This window comes from Lathyrus oleraceus, chromosome 3, assembly GCF_024323335.1.
Source record: "Lathyrus oleraceus cultivar Zhongwan6 chromosome 3, CAAS_Psat_ZW6_1.0, whole genome shotgun sequence".
NCBI lineage: Eukaryota > Viridiplantae > Streptophyta > Magnoliopsida > Fabales > Fabaceae > Lathyrus > Lathyrus oleraceus.
The window spans coordinates 198,997,187-199,014,682 of NC_066581.1; the positions used below are offsets into that span (position 1 = coordinate 198,997,187).

Here is a 17,496-nt window from a genome sequence, read left to right on the forward strand (position 1 = left end):
GCCTGACAGACTACGTAAGCCCAGGATGCGATATCCTGCCGAGTTAGTTTCTTTTGTCTCTCTGTGTCTCTTTCCAGTCTTGTGTGGTGTTTGAGCAGTCTTTAGCAACCTTATCCTTTCTTTTGTGCGTGGATCCCGTCGAGTACGACGGATGCGTAGGGGTGCTAATACCTTCCCTTCGCATAACCGACTCCCGATCCCATCTCTCTTTGGTCGCGAGATCATGTCTTTTCCAGGTTTACTTCGAGCGTTTCTTTTCCCTTTTTTGGGATAAATAACGCACGGTGGCGGCTCTGTTTGTTTTTGTTTTAGCCCGCCAGTTGTTTTTCGCGGATGCGACACTTTCATGTTCTTGTAATTAGACGAATACAAGGTGGATAATCTCCTACTAGAAAAGACACTTATAGAGATTCAACCATCTTTATCAACCTTTTTTGTTCTATAAAACAAAAAGAAAAAGTCCGCGATAAATGTGATTTCAAGAATCTGACAAATGATCTCAAACTCAATGACAAAGGTACAATTGTTAGGATGAAGTTGCGAGGGAGCTACGTTGATTTCCTTTAAAATATCAACCTCGAAGATTGATTCTTTGGATGCTCTAATATATGTTGTAGGGGTGGATGAATTTGAATCGTTCGATTGAAATTTACCGATCCATTGTGTTTTTTGTACAAACGAATCAGATCAAATCGGGTGTCAATTGATCTAATTGCTTAATTTAGATATTATGTGATTATTTCGTCGACTCAGATGATTATTTTAGACCAATTGAACGTAAAAAATCAGACGTCGTTCCTTCTTTTTCATTTAATGAAAGCAACTAGCCATTCAACAAGTCACATGTTTCACATTTTTATATGGGACTGGATTTTCTCATTGAATTGTTTATCGAGTAGTAAAATCTGAACCACACGTTTAAAAGGTAACCAAACATTCTATAAGTATCAACACCATCCCACTTAGCCATTCAACCTTCTAAATTTCCAAACCCACCAAAAATGAGAACCATGTTCAGCGGAGCTGCAATAGTTCTAAGCTTCCTTTCCCTCCTCTTACTCTCCCGAGTTGCATTCTCAGAGAAATGCAACCCACAAGACAAGAAAGTTCTTCTCAGAATCAAACAAGAACTCAACAACCCTTACGTTATAACCTCATGGGATCCAAAAACAGATTGTTGTGGCTGGTACTGTGTCAAATGCGACTTCAAAACACACCGTATCACCGACCTATTCATACAATCCTCCGTCCCAGATACAAATCTCTCCGGTCACATTCCCCCTTCCGTCGGCGACTTCCCTTATCTCCAGTTTCTCCGATTCCACAAATTTCCCAGACTCACAGGCCCAATCCCGCCTACCATAGCAAAGCTCAAAAACCTCAAATATCTTTTCATTGAATACACCAATGTCTCAGGCCCAATACCCTCTTTCTTGTCTCAACTCAAAAACCTCCAGCTTCTTCATCTTTCCACCAACAATCTCACCGGCTCTATCCCCAGTTCACTTTCCCAGTTACCTAACCTCGAGTCCTTACACTTAGACAGAAACAAGCTCACAGGCCCAATTCCAGAATCGTTCGGTTCATTCAAAAAGCCCGGGCCGGATATCATCCTATCTCACAACCAGCTTTCTGGGCCCATTCCAGCTTCATTAGGCCAAATAGATCCAGAGAGGATAGACTTATCCAGAAACAAGCTTGAAGGTGACGCTTCTGTGCTTTTTGGGAGCAAGAAAAGGACACAGACCCTTGATGTTTCAAGGAACTTGTTGTCGTTTGATTTGTCAAAGGTTGATTTTCCAAAAAAGAGTTTGATATGGTTGGATCTGAATCATAATAAGATATATGGGAAGATTCCAGTGGCGTTGACGAAAGTGGAAAATTTGCAGCAGTTTAATGTGAGTTATAATAGGTTGTCTGGTCAGATACCGCAGGGTGGTGAATTGCAGACGAGGTTTGATGTGTACGCTTATTTTCACAACAAGGGTTTCTGTGGGTCACCACTTCCTGCATGCAAAAAGTGATAATGGAGATGACTTGGCTAAGTTCTAAGTGAGTTTCCTGTATGTTTTAATAAATAAAAAAGTGTTATTTGGATACCATTTGAATATGGTCAATGTTAAATTGCTAAGTTGAACCGATGCTGTAATTTCGTATTTTCTATGTGTATTTTTATTTAGCTGAGGATTGAGTTACCCCCTCTTAAAAAAAGTTGGGTAAAATTACCTAACTAATGTGTCATTGGGTAGAATATGTCGATTGTCTATCATTAACCTGCCAACTAACTGTTTATCATCATCGACCGACCAATCAACAACTAACTATTTAATCAATTAATTATTTAAGATTAACCGATGCATAGAAGTTCTCTAATTTTCCCTTTCAATGTTTTAATTAACTAACTATTAAAGATTATGTGATGCCTACAAGTTCTCTAACTTGCCTTTTCAATGTTTTAAAATTTATACTACAATATGACCCTTTTAGTAATCAACTTAACAACCAATTCATCCAACCAAAAACACTCTCCAAAACTTACATATACGTCATTTTCATATACCATAACCTTTAATTTTTCTATCGAAGCCCATGAACGAAAAAAATTACATAATATCACTCGTCATAGAGGAAGTTTTAGAGAGATTGTTGGTGTACAAGGTGAAAAAGAATGAAGATGGAAGAAGAGAGAATAACAAATTTTCACTACTCTATTAAAAAGTTACAACAAATAGTTGCACACATGCACTGCTACACAGACTGCTATTATAACTATTATATTGGATGCTATACATTGACAAATATAATACTCTATATACAAATAAAAATGCCACATAGATAATAATGCTAACCTACACTAGTTAGGTTAAGCTTAACAAAAACTAATATTAATACTACTGAATATAAATTACTTCTAACACCATCCCTTAATATTCAGCTAACCAAAACTAACAACACCAATTTCATCCCTAAAGTGGAGAAATTGATCAGTTTTGATAGCTTTCTTCAGATCATATGACTTTAATATCACCTTGAAAACCCATCTGACGCTAATGACTTTCTTCTCCTTTGGAAGTTTAGTCAACTCCTAAGTCTTGTTTCTTTCTATAGCCTCAAGTTCTTCTTTCATGGTCTTCGACCACACTTTCTTCTTGAGAGCTTCTTCAATACTCACTGATTCAGAGTCCACTAACATGACACCCTGAATGACTTTTCCTTTAGAGTCTATTTCAGTATCTTGCAACATGTCAAACTCTGCAAACCTTCTTGGTATGCTTTTGATTCTTTGTGGCATCTGAACTTGTTTAAAATCTCCTTCTGATTCTAGAACAATATCATATGCTTGACCACCCTCAGAAGTTGTTTCACCTTCAGAGGCTCCACCTTCAGAAGCTCCATCTCCAGAAGCTCCATCTCCAGAGATTGGACTACCTCCATATTCTAGATTATCATCAAAGTCTGGATCAAAATCAGATTCACCTTCAGAGTCGGACTCACCTGCAGACTTATCTTCATCTTTAGAGTCATCTTCTGACTCATCTTCAGAACCCTCAAATTCTGACTCTTCTTCGGATTCAGAGTTATCTTCTGACTCTGACTCATCTTTAGAACCTTCAGATTTTGAATCTTCTTCAAAACCTTCAGATTCCGACTAATCTTCTGATTCTTACCCATATTCAGAATCACACTCGACTTCAAATTCAGCGCCATCTTTTGACTCTGACTTATATTCAGAGTCTCCTTTAGAATCAGAAATCGTCAATTGCCCAAATTCATCATCACCAGATTCATAAGTCATCAATAGCACAAATTTCTGATCAGAATCTCTTTTGGGTATGTTTGCTTCTTCTAAATTTCTTTCCTTGTTTGACCAACAGTCCTTAGCAAAGTGGCCAAACCTATTACAACAATAGCATTGAACCATTCTCTTGCCAAGCTTCTCCCTTCCCTTCTGATGTTTCTTCTCATCAAAATTTGAGGCTTCTGACTCTTGAGACCTACCATGTCTTTTCTTGGCCTCTGACCAAGACTGCTTCTGGTCATTCTAGATAAAAGAAGCTTTTAGAGTCTGCTCTACCTCTCTCTCAGAGGTTCTTTTAGTCAGACATAACTCTTGTGCCTCTAGACTACTTTGCAGCTATTCTATTCTCATGGTGCTCAGATCCTTAGAATGTTCAATTGCTACAACAATATAATCAAAATGAGGAGTAAGAGATCTAAGTACCTTCTCAATGATACTTTCTTCAGAGCGAGTTTCTCCATACGACTTCATTTCATTTGTGATCAAAATCACTCTGGAGTTGTAGTCAGGTACCTTCTCATTGTTCTTCATACTGAGATTCTCATACTGCTTAAGTAAAGATTGAAGTTTTACCTTCTTCACTGATGCATCACCGTCGTAGCATCGTACTAGTGTGTCTCACGCAACCTTCGTTGTTGTCAAATCATCGATTTTCTCAAACACGTTCACATCCAAACACTGATGGATGTAGAATAACGCATTCTTATCCTTCTTCCTCAGATCCCGTTGAGCATTCCTCTACGCATCCGTTGCATTTTACGGAAGTGCGACCTGAACGTAACCGTCATTGATGAAATTAAGAACATCTTGAGCACCAAACAACACATGCATCTGAATCATCCAAAGGTTCCAGTTCTTTCCATCGAACACTGGAAGTTTGGTACTTAAATTACTGTTGTCGTTCATCTTCAACCTTGTGCAAAACTCAAATCTCACCAAACACTTGTGTTTCCCAATCCCGTAGAATCAAGAAATGTGATTCTGTTAGGATTCTAATCAAAAGTTCAACATAAACTCAAGAAACAAAATCAATCGCACAACGCCTCACCGTTCACTCGTGTTTCCCTATGTTTCCCTGTGGATTTGAACCGGAGCTCTAGATACCTTTGATGCAAAAGGTGAAATGGATGAAGATGGAACAAGAGAGAGAAGAGAGAATAACAAACTTCCACTACTCTGCTAAAACGGTTACAACAAATGGTTGCGCACACACACAGACTGCTCTTACAGCTATTACATTGGATGTTATTGCATTGACAACTACAATACTATATATACACAAATGAAAATATCACGTAGGCAACAATGCTAACCTACACTAACTAAATTAAGCTTAACAAAAACTAATATTAATACTACTGAATATAAATTACTTCTAACAATGATCAACTACATAAATGTCATACACCTCTTGTGGACAGTCATTATAAAAATTAATATCATGCATAAATTAATACTATCAACACACTTATTTATGTTACCATCTTTCTTTGATAAGAGCATGATATATTTCCTTACAATCAACTTGAATCACAACTTTCATATATCATTTGTCTTGTATTACCTCCGACTTTATTTATAAACAAAAGTCTTTTAAATTTTTTTGCCTTAATTATAAGCAAATGTCAACAAATCTAAACAGATTTAATGTCCTTATTCCAAAACTATTCTTGTATTAATTACTTAATATTGTTAGTTGGTGATAATTTAATTAAGGATATATTAGTAATTGTGATATCTCTTTTAAATGAAATCAAAAAAATTAAATGCATTTAACTATCATTCTTAATAAACGTGAAAATTGTCTTTTTTGATTATAAATTAGGTCGGAGTAGTATCACAATTCTGCTACAATGACTGCATATCTCCCCAAGGCCTTTGAGAAGCCTCCTACCTAACTACTATGATCACCACACCCTGTTCTCCCAGTGATATGAACCACGTCATCCATGTTTAATGAAATCCAGTCGTCATCAGGAGAAGACCACTATATCTGTCTCATAATTCTTTGATGGATAGCAAATTTGTGCTCATGCTATAATGGTGCATCTGCATTAAAATCTCATTTTCAAGACTATAAGGCATTATATAATCCACAACATGCATTCTTTGATTTTGCTAATGCCATATAGTGTGACAGGTCGTTGCCCAAATTGCTTGCCAATCATCATGCTCCTCATTGATACTCAAATTATGCATCATATTGTTTTCCAACCATTCGTGCAACTTTAGATTGAAGAAAGACTCCCTATATGCTTCCTTCACTAGTTTCATCCATACCTGCTTCACCATTGCACAATCTCTCAAGGAATGAAGAATAATTTCATCCATTCCTGTACAGTCTGCACAAAAAGGTTCACCAATTCTGAGTTGATTTAGAAAATGTTTGGTCTTGATGCCATTGTGATGGACCAACTAGATGAATGACCTCATTCTTTCAGATGCTTTGATTTTCCAAATATTATTCCACTTCCCAATATTACTATGTAAGTTGAGGTTAATGAAGGCAATCCAAATAGTGAAAATTCCATTACTCGTGCCACCCCAATTACAAGTATCATATCCATATCCAATCTTTGGTGGTTGAATTGAAACAAATATATCTAGGATATCCCGAGTCAACAAATTTCTTAGCAAACTCTAATTCCATTCTCCACTAGCTGTTGTAGTCTCTGCAATAGTTACATTAAACCGACCAACAATGTTATTACGCATGAAGTCCTTTAGAATAAATCCAGGTGCCACCCTACAATCATGCCTAGATCTAATTTTAGTACCATTTCCCACTGTCCAAAAAGACACGCCTTCAAGAAGTGGCCACTAATTCACTATGTTCTTCCGTAAGCTAGAATAATATATTTTGGCCCCAACTCCATCTGCCAGGTTATATATATTCTATCATACTTACCCATAATGAGTTTACACCAAATAACATTATATCCACTTCTTATCTTTCACCCAAGTTTAGTAATGCATGCCTTATTCATGACTGTGTGTTGCCTTATCTTTCACCCAAGTGGTATCCTTGTCTTATCCACTTCTTGGTTTCAAACTAATCACCTTTCTTCCCATTCCATAACACACTCATTTCCACATATGAAATAGCTTCCATGATAAGCTTTGGCTAAATCTAATTTGATTGAAAAGAAACCTTTTTTTGCCCTTTAGTCTATTCATGCTATGAAGTATTTGTTGAGCCACCATTATATTTTCATGAATACTCTTATTAGGTATGAAACCTACTTGAAAAGGAGAAACTATGTTGTCTATACTAGGACTGGCAAAATGGATGGATTGGATGGATATGGATTGGATCGTTAATGGATGGATCAAAACAATCCATTATTCATTAACAATCCACTAAATTTTTTTTAAAAATATCCAATCCATCCATTATCATATTTTTAGTGGATGGATATCCATCCATCCATTTCTTTTTCCTTTAAAATTTTTCTTTTTTGAAAAAAATCACTTATTTTTTGGAAATTTTTATTTTTTTTATATTTTTTTTAATAAAACAATATCAGCTTTTTTCGAGAAAAATCATTTTTTTTCAAAAAAAAATATATTTTTGTATTTTCGAAAAAAATAATTAAATTTTTTTTTTTTTGAAAAAAAATATTTTTTTTATATTCGTAAAAAAATAAAATTTTCAAAAATAAAATCAAAATTTGGTATTTTTCAAAATTATTTTTAAATTTTTGGAAAAAAAACGATTTTTTGTATTTTCAAAAAAAAATATTTTTTTTCAAAAAAAATAAATTTATTTTTATTTTTCAAAAAAAAAGATTTTTTTTCGAAAAAAAAAATATTTTTTATTTAAAAAAATATAAAATTAATATTTGAAAAAAATTATTTTTTTTAAAATTAGATTAAAAAATCCATTGGATCATTGAAATATGTTGGATGGATTGGATCAATCCATTAACTTAATTTTTTATGTAGTGGATGGATTGGATGAATTTTTTGATTGATGGATTGAATGGATTTTCTCTAAATGGATCCAATTGCCACCCCTAGTCTATATCAATCTTTAGTCTGTTCACTATTACACAGAGATATAGGCCTAAAGTGGTTTTCTAGTTGAGGAGAGGACACTTTATGAATCAAACTTAAATTAGTATTGTTTACCTCAACAATATCTCTTGTGTTGTCCCACAACTTCTTGATGCAAGTTCACACACTGCTCCCTACTTTGCTCCGGGAGTTTGATAGAATCAAACTAGGTATCCATCATGGCTTGATGATTCCCAAGGAGCCATATCATACACAACATTCTTGATCTCTTCTTCCTTAAAATCTTCATTTAAAAGATGTTTCAAATTATCTTCAAGAGGGGGAAACACACCCTGGTTTGTCTCCATGTGTCAATCTCAACATCTGTTGTATAGAGTTTCTGATAGTTAGCATTCAACAATCTCTCAATAATTTCATAATCCTCTATCCACTCCCCATTTGTGTTTCTTGATCATACTTATGATTGTCCATCTCCTTCTTTGAACAACATTGACATGATAAAAACGAGTATTCATATCCCCATCAGCAAGCCACATTGATTTGGATCTTTGATACAAGCCATTTCTTCCTGGTATAAAGTTTTGGTTAGCTCCTGCTGGATGTTATTTTCCCATATATTCAACCCACTATGACCTCTTCCACATTAGATTTCTCTCTAAACAGTGTGTATATTCCAATCACTAGCCTGATTCATGACTCTAGCTAAGTTGGAAATCAAACTACTACTTTCATCCCAAGCCCTTTGATCATATGTTCATAGGTCTCCTCCAACACCATGACACATTCAAATTTTAAAGCTTTGACCAAATCCCTCCTCGCATTATCCTTGAGGGACACTAAGACAGGATGGTGATCAGAGAATTCAACACGAGTTAGCACCTTAACCTGAGCATCTGAAAATTGAATCCTCCGGTTGTCATTGCACAAGGCTCTGTCGAGTCTTTCATACACCCTAACTCCCTCATGAGAAATTTTGCATCTCCATGTATACTTATTCCCCTATGATCCAATGTCCATATGGTTGCAAGAATCTACTCTATCTTTAAATAGACTGCACTTACATTTTAAAGCAGGCACCCTCACTCTTTTCTTCATAGCTTACATTAAATCAATGAAGTACCCTCCAAGTAACCACCCACCTTTCATATTAAAAGATACCTTTTGCAGTTCTTCCCACATTTCCTTTCTTCCTTCTTTTATAGGACTAGCATATATTGTTGTGAAGTAACATTCCTCTCCATTCACCTGTTTGACTTTAGAGTGAATAAATTGGAGATGATTCCGATCAATTGGTATTGTTGCCTTCTCTTTCTTCCACGCCATTTCAATTCCCTCAGCATGCCTCTGATCATCAGCAAAATCATAGCCATCGAACCCTAGAACCTTGAGTTTGTCTCGAAGCTTTTCTCGATCAAATCTAGTTTCTAAAGTGATGAATATATCTGGATAACACTCACGAATATAATTCCTGCAAACCTGAAGAAAAGCCTTACTAGAAGCTCCTCTACAATTCAACATAATTTTTTTGAATTGGTCATAAAGCATAGAAAAGGATTATGTAATTATAGTAACTCCTTGTTGAATCTAGCAGAAATATATCCGAAGGTATCACACAGTCAAAGATACAACAAAGTCTCCATCGGACTTTATTTATTCCAGAAGAAAACGAAAAATATCGATAAAACCTAAGGAAAGAGAAAATGGGTAAGGAAGTCGGTTATGTAAGGGGAAGTTATTAACATCCCTCACATCCGTTATACTCAATAGGAATCATTTTGATTGTTCTATGCTCGAATGGATGTGAATATCTAAAGGTTACTCGTCAAAAGAATAAAGGAACAAGGAATGAAATAGATAGAGTTCTCGGTGAGGATTAGGACCCTCATGCCTGCATATCCTTATAGTGCAATAAGGAATTCAGAGCTCCGTAGTTCATGGAACTAATGGTAGGAGATGAAAGAAGAGTGATAAAGGTATGATTTGAACCAAATGATAATGTCGTTTGAGCTCATGGGGTAGGTATATCTGCACCCAAGAGAAAACTGGCATCAAGTCAAAATAAAGGGTATTGCCTGTATACAGCTGCAAAGTAAGTAAGGAGATGTTTGTCTAAGAAACGAGAGGACTAACAAGACAAACAAAACGACTCTTAGTTCAGAGGTAGACACTGGTTGTTTTCCCAGAAGTATATATATATATAGCTCAAAGAAATAGTGTATTTAGATTAAAGAGAAAGTATATCACATGAGGTGAATGATTGGTAAAAGATATTGAATGAAGGTATTGAATAGGGAATGATGAAAGGTGAATGAAAGGGTAAAGAATAAATATGATATAATGTGAAAGAAGAATTAATAATTAATATGCTCGCAAAGGGTTCAAAGCCTTGTGTCTAAGTACTCTCACTGTGCAATGAGAGATTCAGAGCTCCGTAGTTCATGGAACTAAAGGTGGAAGATCAAAGAAAGAGATTTGATTGGGTTCCCCAGAGGCAAAGCAAATTGCAGTAAACGGTGTTTAACCAAAGTGATAAAAGAGAGATGGATGGCCTAAACACGAGAGGGTTTACAAGGCAACATGAATTCGTTTAAACACGAGAGGTCTTATAAGACGAACAATGAATAAGAGATGATTTGCCAACACACGAGAGAGTTTAAAAGGCAAAGGAGCTCAAAGGGGTTTTGTCTAAGCACGAGAGGTCTTAAAGGGAGAACAATGAATAAGAGATAATTTGCTAACACACGAGAGGTTTTATAGGGAAAATGATCTCAAAGGGGTTTGTCTAAGAACAAGAGATCTTATAAGGCAAACACTGGATAAGAGATGATTTGTCAACACACGAGAGGGTTTACAAGGAAAAAAAGCCCAAGGGGTTCACCTAAGCACGAGAGGTCTTAGAAGGAGAGCAATGAATAGGAGATAGTTTGCTAACACACGAGAGGGTTTACAAGGTAAAAGAGTTCAATGGAGTTTGTCTAAGCATAAAAGGTCTTATAATACAAACAATGAATAAGATAGTGGGCCTAAGCACAACATGACTGATAAGGAACACAATAAATGAATAGAGTGGGCCTAAGCCCAAGGGGAATGATAAGGCTCAAAATGAGTGAATAGGGTTTGCCAAAGCACAAGAGGACTGACAAGGCAAGGGTTTGCCAAGAGCCCAAGAGGACTGATTGTGATTCAAATATTTGATCACAAGGGAATTAATCCAAGGGATGTCTAAATGTCAAGGAGAATATGATTAGTGATCCAGAGAGGAAAGGGTGATTGATGTGCTTGAAGAATACTTGTCAATTATATGATTTGAATTACACTAAAGTCTATGAACGAAACCGAATACCTTGAGTAGCTGGGTCATTCGTCCCGTACCCAAGGATATTCTAGACAAGTTAAGGAATGCCCTGTTCTCATCATTCTTCGTTACTTAAGACTCATTGCATACAACTTGAGTCGTGATTGACAAATTGTTGCAATGTTGCTTGTTGTGGGAGAAGACTTGACAATCATTTGATTTGAATTGTGCTAAAGTCTATGAATAGAGGTGAATATGATGAGCAATTGGGTGATTTGTCCCGTATCCAAAGATATTAAAAATGAGGATATAAATTTTCCACTCTCACTCATTCTCTATTACTTAAGGCTCATGGCACACAACTTGAATCAGGATTGACAAGTGTTAAGACACCTTTGTTGTGCTTGAATTGTAGTTCAACATGTCTGCAATATGAATGCCTTATATTGACTTTGAAGTCTTGAACCTTGAATTTGAATCTTGAGGTCTTGAGTTCCTGAGATCCAGTACATCTTGGATAAAAGGGATTTGCCTCATCAAGTGATCAGGGTCTTTTGATCACTTGGATAGGCTTGGGGAATTGAGCACATTGCAAAGGATTTGGTTGATCAAAGTAAACTTTGATAAACATAATCAATGGGATTTAAACAGTTGAAGTAGGTACACAACCTGATGAATGATCAGTCAATTTAATCAGTTGACTCTATACAAACCCTAAACTAAGGGAGCATGCAAAATCAGGAGTTCCTAGATCCTAGGGACAAAATGGTCAATGGGCACAAATTTGATTAAATGGAATTAATTAAAACTAACTAATTAATTAAAAATAATACATGAATACATAATGAAAAATTAGGCTAAGTTTAATTAACTTAAACCTAAAATTTCTAAAATTTCTAATGATTAAAATTAACCGATTAATCATAATTAATCACAAGAAAACCTATTAATCATATTAATAACAATTAACTATAATTATCTATTAATTACATTAATCACAATTAACCACAATTACAATTAATCTAAAAAACTAACAAATATTTATTGTTATGCAAAAAAACAGAAAATGAAAATTTAATCAAGAATTTAATTAAAATTGATTAATTAAGATTAATAATTTTAAAAAAATTAATATAAATACTAGGGGATTGGGTACAGGCCCATGTGATGGTGCAAAGAGGCCAAAACCATTTGGGCCCTAGGCCCAAACCGGATCCAAGGATGCAAGGAAATGAGGAGAATGCTCACAAACTGGACTTTTTTCCCCATATGCCCCAAAGTTGAAAATAAATTCTCACTTTATCCCACTCTGAAAAAAAAATTCTCAATCTGCCCCCTTTTTCTTATTGGGCTCGTCCATCCATTGGACGAGGGCATGAAGGCCCATTGCACTTTGTGTGGACTCGGCCAATCAATGGGCGAGGATATGAAGAACCTTTTTTTAAAAAAAAATATTTTAAATACTTTATTAAATAGTTTTCTAATTATTATTAAATAGTTTTTTAATTAATTCTATATTTAATTAATATAATTAATTTTTTTAAAAATAATAATAATTTTTAATAAATGTCTCAAATTATAAAAGATATTTTTAATAAATAATATTTTCTCCGTCTTAAATTAAAAAAGATTTTGATCCTTTTTCAATTTACATTTGGAATATTTCATATGAATTAAAACATACGTAAAGTTGATTTATTGTTATTATTATTAAGGAAAGAGAAAGTATATTATATATAAGAGTATATAAAAAAAAATTTTAAAAAAAATTATTAAAAATATTTGAAATCCATTAATGATAAAAGATATTTTTAATAAATAATACTTTCTCCATCTTAAATTAAAAAGGATTTTGGGCCTTTTTTAGTTTACATATGAAATATTTTATATGAATTAAAACATACGTGTAATTAATGATATTAATTTTTTTTTAAAGTTGATTTATTGTTATTATTATTAAGGAAAGAGAAAGTATATTATATATAAGAACAATTCATTTGCTTTTAATGCTATTTTTAATGTCATATTATTACTTATTGAATTGTGATAAAAATGATTATTAGGACATTGATGACAAATTATTAAAAACATAACATATTAATTATTATAGATAATGTTAGAAATGACAAATAATTGTCATTATTATAAATAAGAATTTTTTTAAAAAACATTTATTGAATAAATGATATATTTAATCATTATTAAATATCAAATACTTTAATTATTTATTATATCTAAAAAAATATTATTTATAATAATGACAATAATATTCGTATTATTTCATATCAGATATTTTTATTATTCGAATTCGAATGGTCTTTTCTTTTCTGTCTCTTGTATACTCATGGTAAAGTATTATTTTCAAATATTTTTAATAAATGACATTTTTTTTGTTCCAAATAATTTAAAATTTGATAAATAATATTTTATCCATCTTAAATTATAAAAGATTTTAAATTATATTTGGAATATTTTTTACGAATAAAAAAGTTATTGTTTCTATTATTAATATTCTAAAAAATAATCATTTTTATTATTAATATTTTAAAAATAATAATATCAAAAAAAAATTATTATCATAAAAAACTATTATTATTTATATTTTATTTTAAATATTTTTTTTAAAAAAATATTATTATTTTTTTAAAAAAAATATTATTATTTTTTAAAAAATTAATTATATTAATTAAATATATAATTAATTAAAAAACTATTTAATAATAATTTGAAAACTATTTAATAAAATATTTAAAATATTAAAAAAAAAAGTTTCTTCATACCCTCGGCCATTGATTGTCCGAGTCCACACAAGACACAATGGATCTTCATGCCCTCGTCCAGTGGATGGACGAGTCCAATAAGAAAAAGGGGATAGATTGAGATTGTTTTTTTCAGAATTAGACAAAGTGGAAATTTATTTTCAACTTTGGGGCCTATGGAAAAAAAAAAAGTCCACAAACTGAGCTGAAAAAAAAGCTTTATGCAAAAAAGCTAAAACAAAAGGAAAGAAGGAAAATTGCTTTGCAGAAAAGCTCAGAGTCAGCAACACATTCTTCACAAATCTGGCATCGCGTTTTCAACATCATCACATTTCACTACATTTCCTCGTCGCGTTCGGAATCAACATCGTTGTGTTCATGGATTTCATCATCTTCGCGGAGCATAACGTTTCATGGATTGCACCATCGCGATTTCTCTGCGCGTTTGATTCATGGTTGGAGTTCAAGGATATCGCATTCTTAACAATCGTTCATGGCGTTCGCATTTGTGGAGCTTCTCGTTGCTTTTTAGAGTAATCAGCATCGCGGACGTGGATTGCATCTTCTCGCATCATGATTTGTGTTTCATCATAGTTCATTGTCGTGTTCGTTTCAACCTTCTTCGCATCATGTTTGTGTTTCAGAAATCAATGATTCGATTCGAACAATTCAAACCTCATCAGATATGAATTCAACAACAACGAATTGCTGATTGAAGCAAATACTCAAAAACATGTACGAATTCCTTTGCACACTTCTTCTTCGTCCCCAAATCCTATTCCCTTTGTTGCGTGGTTGTTGTGTCGTTTGTGACTGTGAATTTGATGCTTTCCTTCATGGTGCGCGATTGCTATGCATTTTAATGAATGCGTGAAACATTTGTTGCGTCTGTTGCTTCTTCGAATGCGTTTGATGGGTGCGTGAACAATTGTTCTGAAATGAATATCTTGTTATGCTTCTGTTTGATGAATGGATGGATAAGAATTGTGCATGAATGAATGGGAGAATTTCTATGATTGAATGGAGAATTTGATTGAAGAAGTGATTTTTTGATTTTCTGTGAAATGAGTGAAGAATTGACACTTATAGCAATGAAATTCTGTTATGAAATTCATCTCAAATTTACTGTTAAATTTACGGTTAGTTACAAATTCAGTTTTAGTTAGAGATTCACATGAAATGGGAATGTATTGAGTTTTGAATTTGAATTTAGTTTCAATTTGGTTTTATCTTTAATTTGGATTTACAGTGGATGGGGAAAAAATCACTTTTGTTGTTAATGAAATGTTGTGAAAAATTGTTCACTTGTTTGAATTTCCAAATTTTATGCTTGGTTAATTACTTTTGATTAAAAATGAAATTGGCTTAAATGTTAATTGGGCTTTGAATTTGCAGAGATGTAAATATGCTCATGCTTGTGCTTTGGAAATACTTTGAGGAATTTGGCATGGAGAAATTTGGAAATGGCTTGGAAGGAGTTTGCTTGAGGAATTGCTTGTTTGGCATGAAGTTTTGGAATGGAAATTGTAACCTTTGTAATAATTGGTGAATTCTAATGTAAATGTAAAAATTGGTTTAGATTTGTAGTTTTTATGAATTATAAATTGGAAGATTGTAATGGATATTGAAGAAAAGAATAACTTGTTATGAAAATGATTGAATTTTGAATGTATGTTGTTATTCGAGAAAAAGTAAAATTGGAATATCAATTGAAATATATTTTGAATTGAAAATTGAATTGAAATGTAATATTAATTGAAATGTTAGAAAAGTTTGTTTATTGTTTAATGAAAATGAAATTGGTCCTTTGAATTATGAAATTTGACTTAATGATCATGATTTACAAAGTGGAAATGACTTAAACAAAGGCAGTGGCTTAAAACCATGAAAATGAGATTAGGTTCAAATGTTGGTCTGATTGGAGGTCCATGGTCTGATCCATGACCTGGTATGACCAAGATCATGGACCTGATTTCTTGGTCCAATTGGCGGCCTGACAAAGAAATGGACCGAGAAACAGACCAAGTCCCTTAGGCATGAAAAACCCACGAAATATGGATTTTAAAGATGAAACATGGAAGAATGAATGAAAATAGGTTTTAAGGGGTCAAGAAAAAGTCAATTAACTTTGGTCAACTGGTTGACCAAAAAGTCAATTGTTAACCAAAAGTCAACGATAACAAATTTGGCCAAAAATGTAACTTTCGTATGTACATGGATGATCAATAAGGAAATGAATGAAAATATGAATGAGAAAGACATTTAGATGGATTGTATGAATTGCAACGAATAAAAAAATGATTGTGGATAGATGATCTTGACAACACCAAATGAATGGCTTCAAAGGCCATGCATCAAAGCTTGAAAACATCATATGCATGGATGCAGGTTAGGTGACAAGATGTATGACAACATGATCAACAAATGAGTTAGGGTTTGAGTCAAATACAAGATCAAAAGTCAAATCACTAGGGCATCAGAGTACCAAGCATCTCTGATTTGGGTTTTAGGACCAAGGCAATGCTCAAGAGTTAATCACAAGATCCTAGAGGAACAAATCCAAGCATTAGGGTTTTGATGTCATGATGAATGTTAAGATGTCTCCTTGAACTAAAGATCAAATATCAAGGAATTAGGGTTTTGCCCCGACAATGAACAAATATCACAAACCTCAAGCAAAACCAAATTTTTGTTATTCACAAGCTTTGAATCCATGATGTTTATGATAAGGTGTTAATATGAATGCATGATGCACATGAATGAATGCAGATGAATCTCAAGTTATAGGTTGGATCAAAAATGAAAAGGGGATGGCAACTTTTGGGGTATGACAGCTACCCTTATTTAATCATCTTAAACCTGAATGCACAAATTGCAAAAGATTTTTAGGTATTCGAGGTAGAAGAGGATTAAATGCCAAAGCATCTGGAAATTTTCCCGTTGAGAATGATTATAAGGTAAGTGTCTTGAGAATATGGAATGGTAGGTTGACTTTTATAGGTTCATCTGTTTGGGGTTTAATTGAAATATTCCATGGGGAAATATATCAATCGCAAAGGAGAAACGTGATATGCATACTACATGTATGATTTATTTTTACGACGCATGAAGCCATGTATGCTATGTAGAAGAAGTTAGAGATAGGTGTAAGACCCAAAATTTGACCCTAAGATTCCTCATACCATCTCATCATTTGCATTGGCTTTGGGATCACACCTTGGTATCCTCCTTATCCCTCATTCATTGGGTTTGTATTGGGAGAGATCACCAAGCACTTTTCATTGTATCATACTTTATTTTTCTTTGTTTACTAACCAAAATACCAAAAATATATTTATGTGTAGCTTTGTTCCTTTTGTAGGTGTGTCTGTGTGTGTCCATATGTATCTTATCAAGCTCACATCTAGGGTTTGAGAACCTCAATGAAAATTATCAATCAATTAAAGGTTCATAATGATTCTAAGTATCATATATGGATCCCCATGATCTTTATTTATCATTTTGATCAATAATTCATCAAGAGTTTGAAGCTTGTTTGCCTTGGAAGCCCTAATTCATCTGGGTATCTTATGTGACTTCCTCAGTAAGTTTATTCAACAATTGGTCAAAGATATTATGTGATACTT

The 17,496-nt window shown here is 33.6% G+C and overlaps 1 protein-coding gene across 1 annotated transcript; it reads left to right on the forward strand.

Moving 5' to 3' along the window:
• Positions 1 to 927: 927 nt before the first annotated feature.
• LOC127126260 (polygalacturonase inhibitor) lies at positions 928 to 2,184 on the forward strand. The gene has a single exon (XM_051055151.1). It carries the CDS (start codon positions 1,002 to 1,004, stop codon positions 2,022 to 2,024), a length of 1,023 nt encoding a protein of 340 aa, XP_050911108.1. The 5' UTR covers positions 928 to 1,001; the 3' UTR covers positions 2,025 to 2,184.
• Positions 2,185 to 17,496: the final 15,312 nt, after the last annotated feature.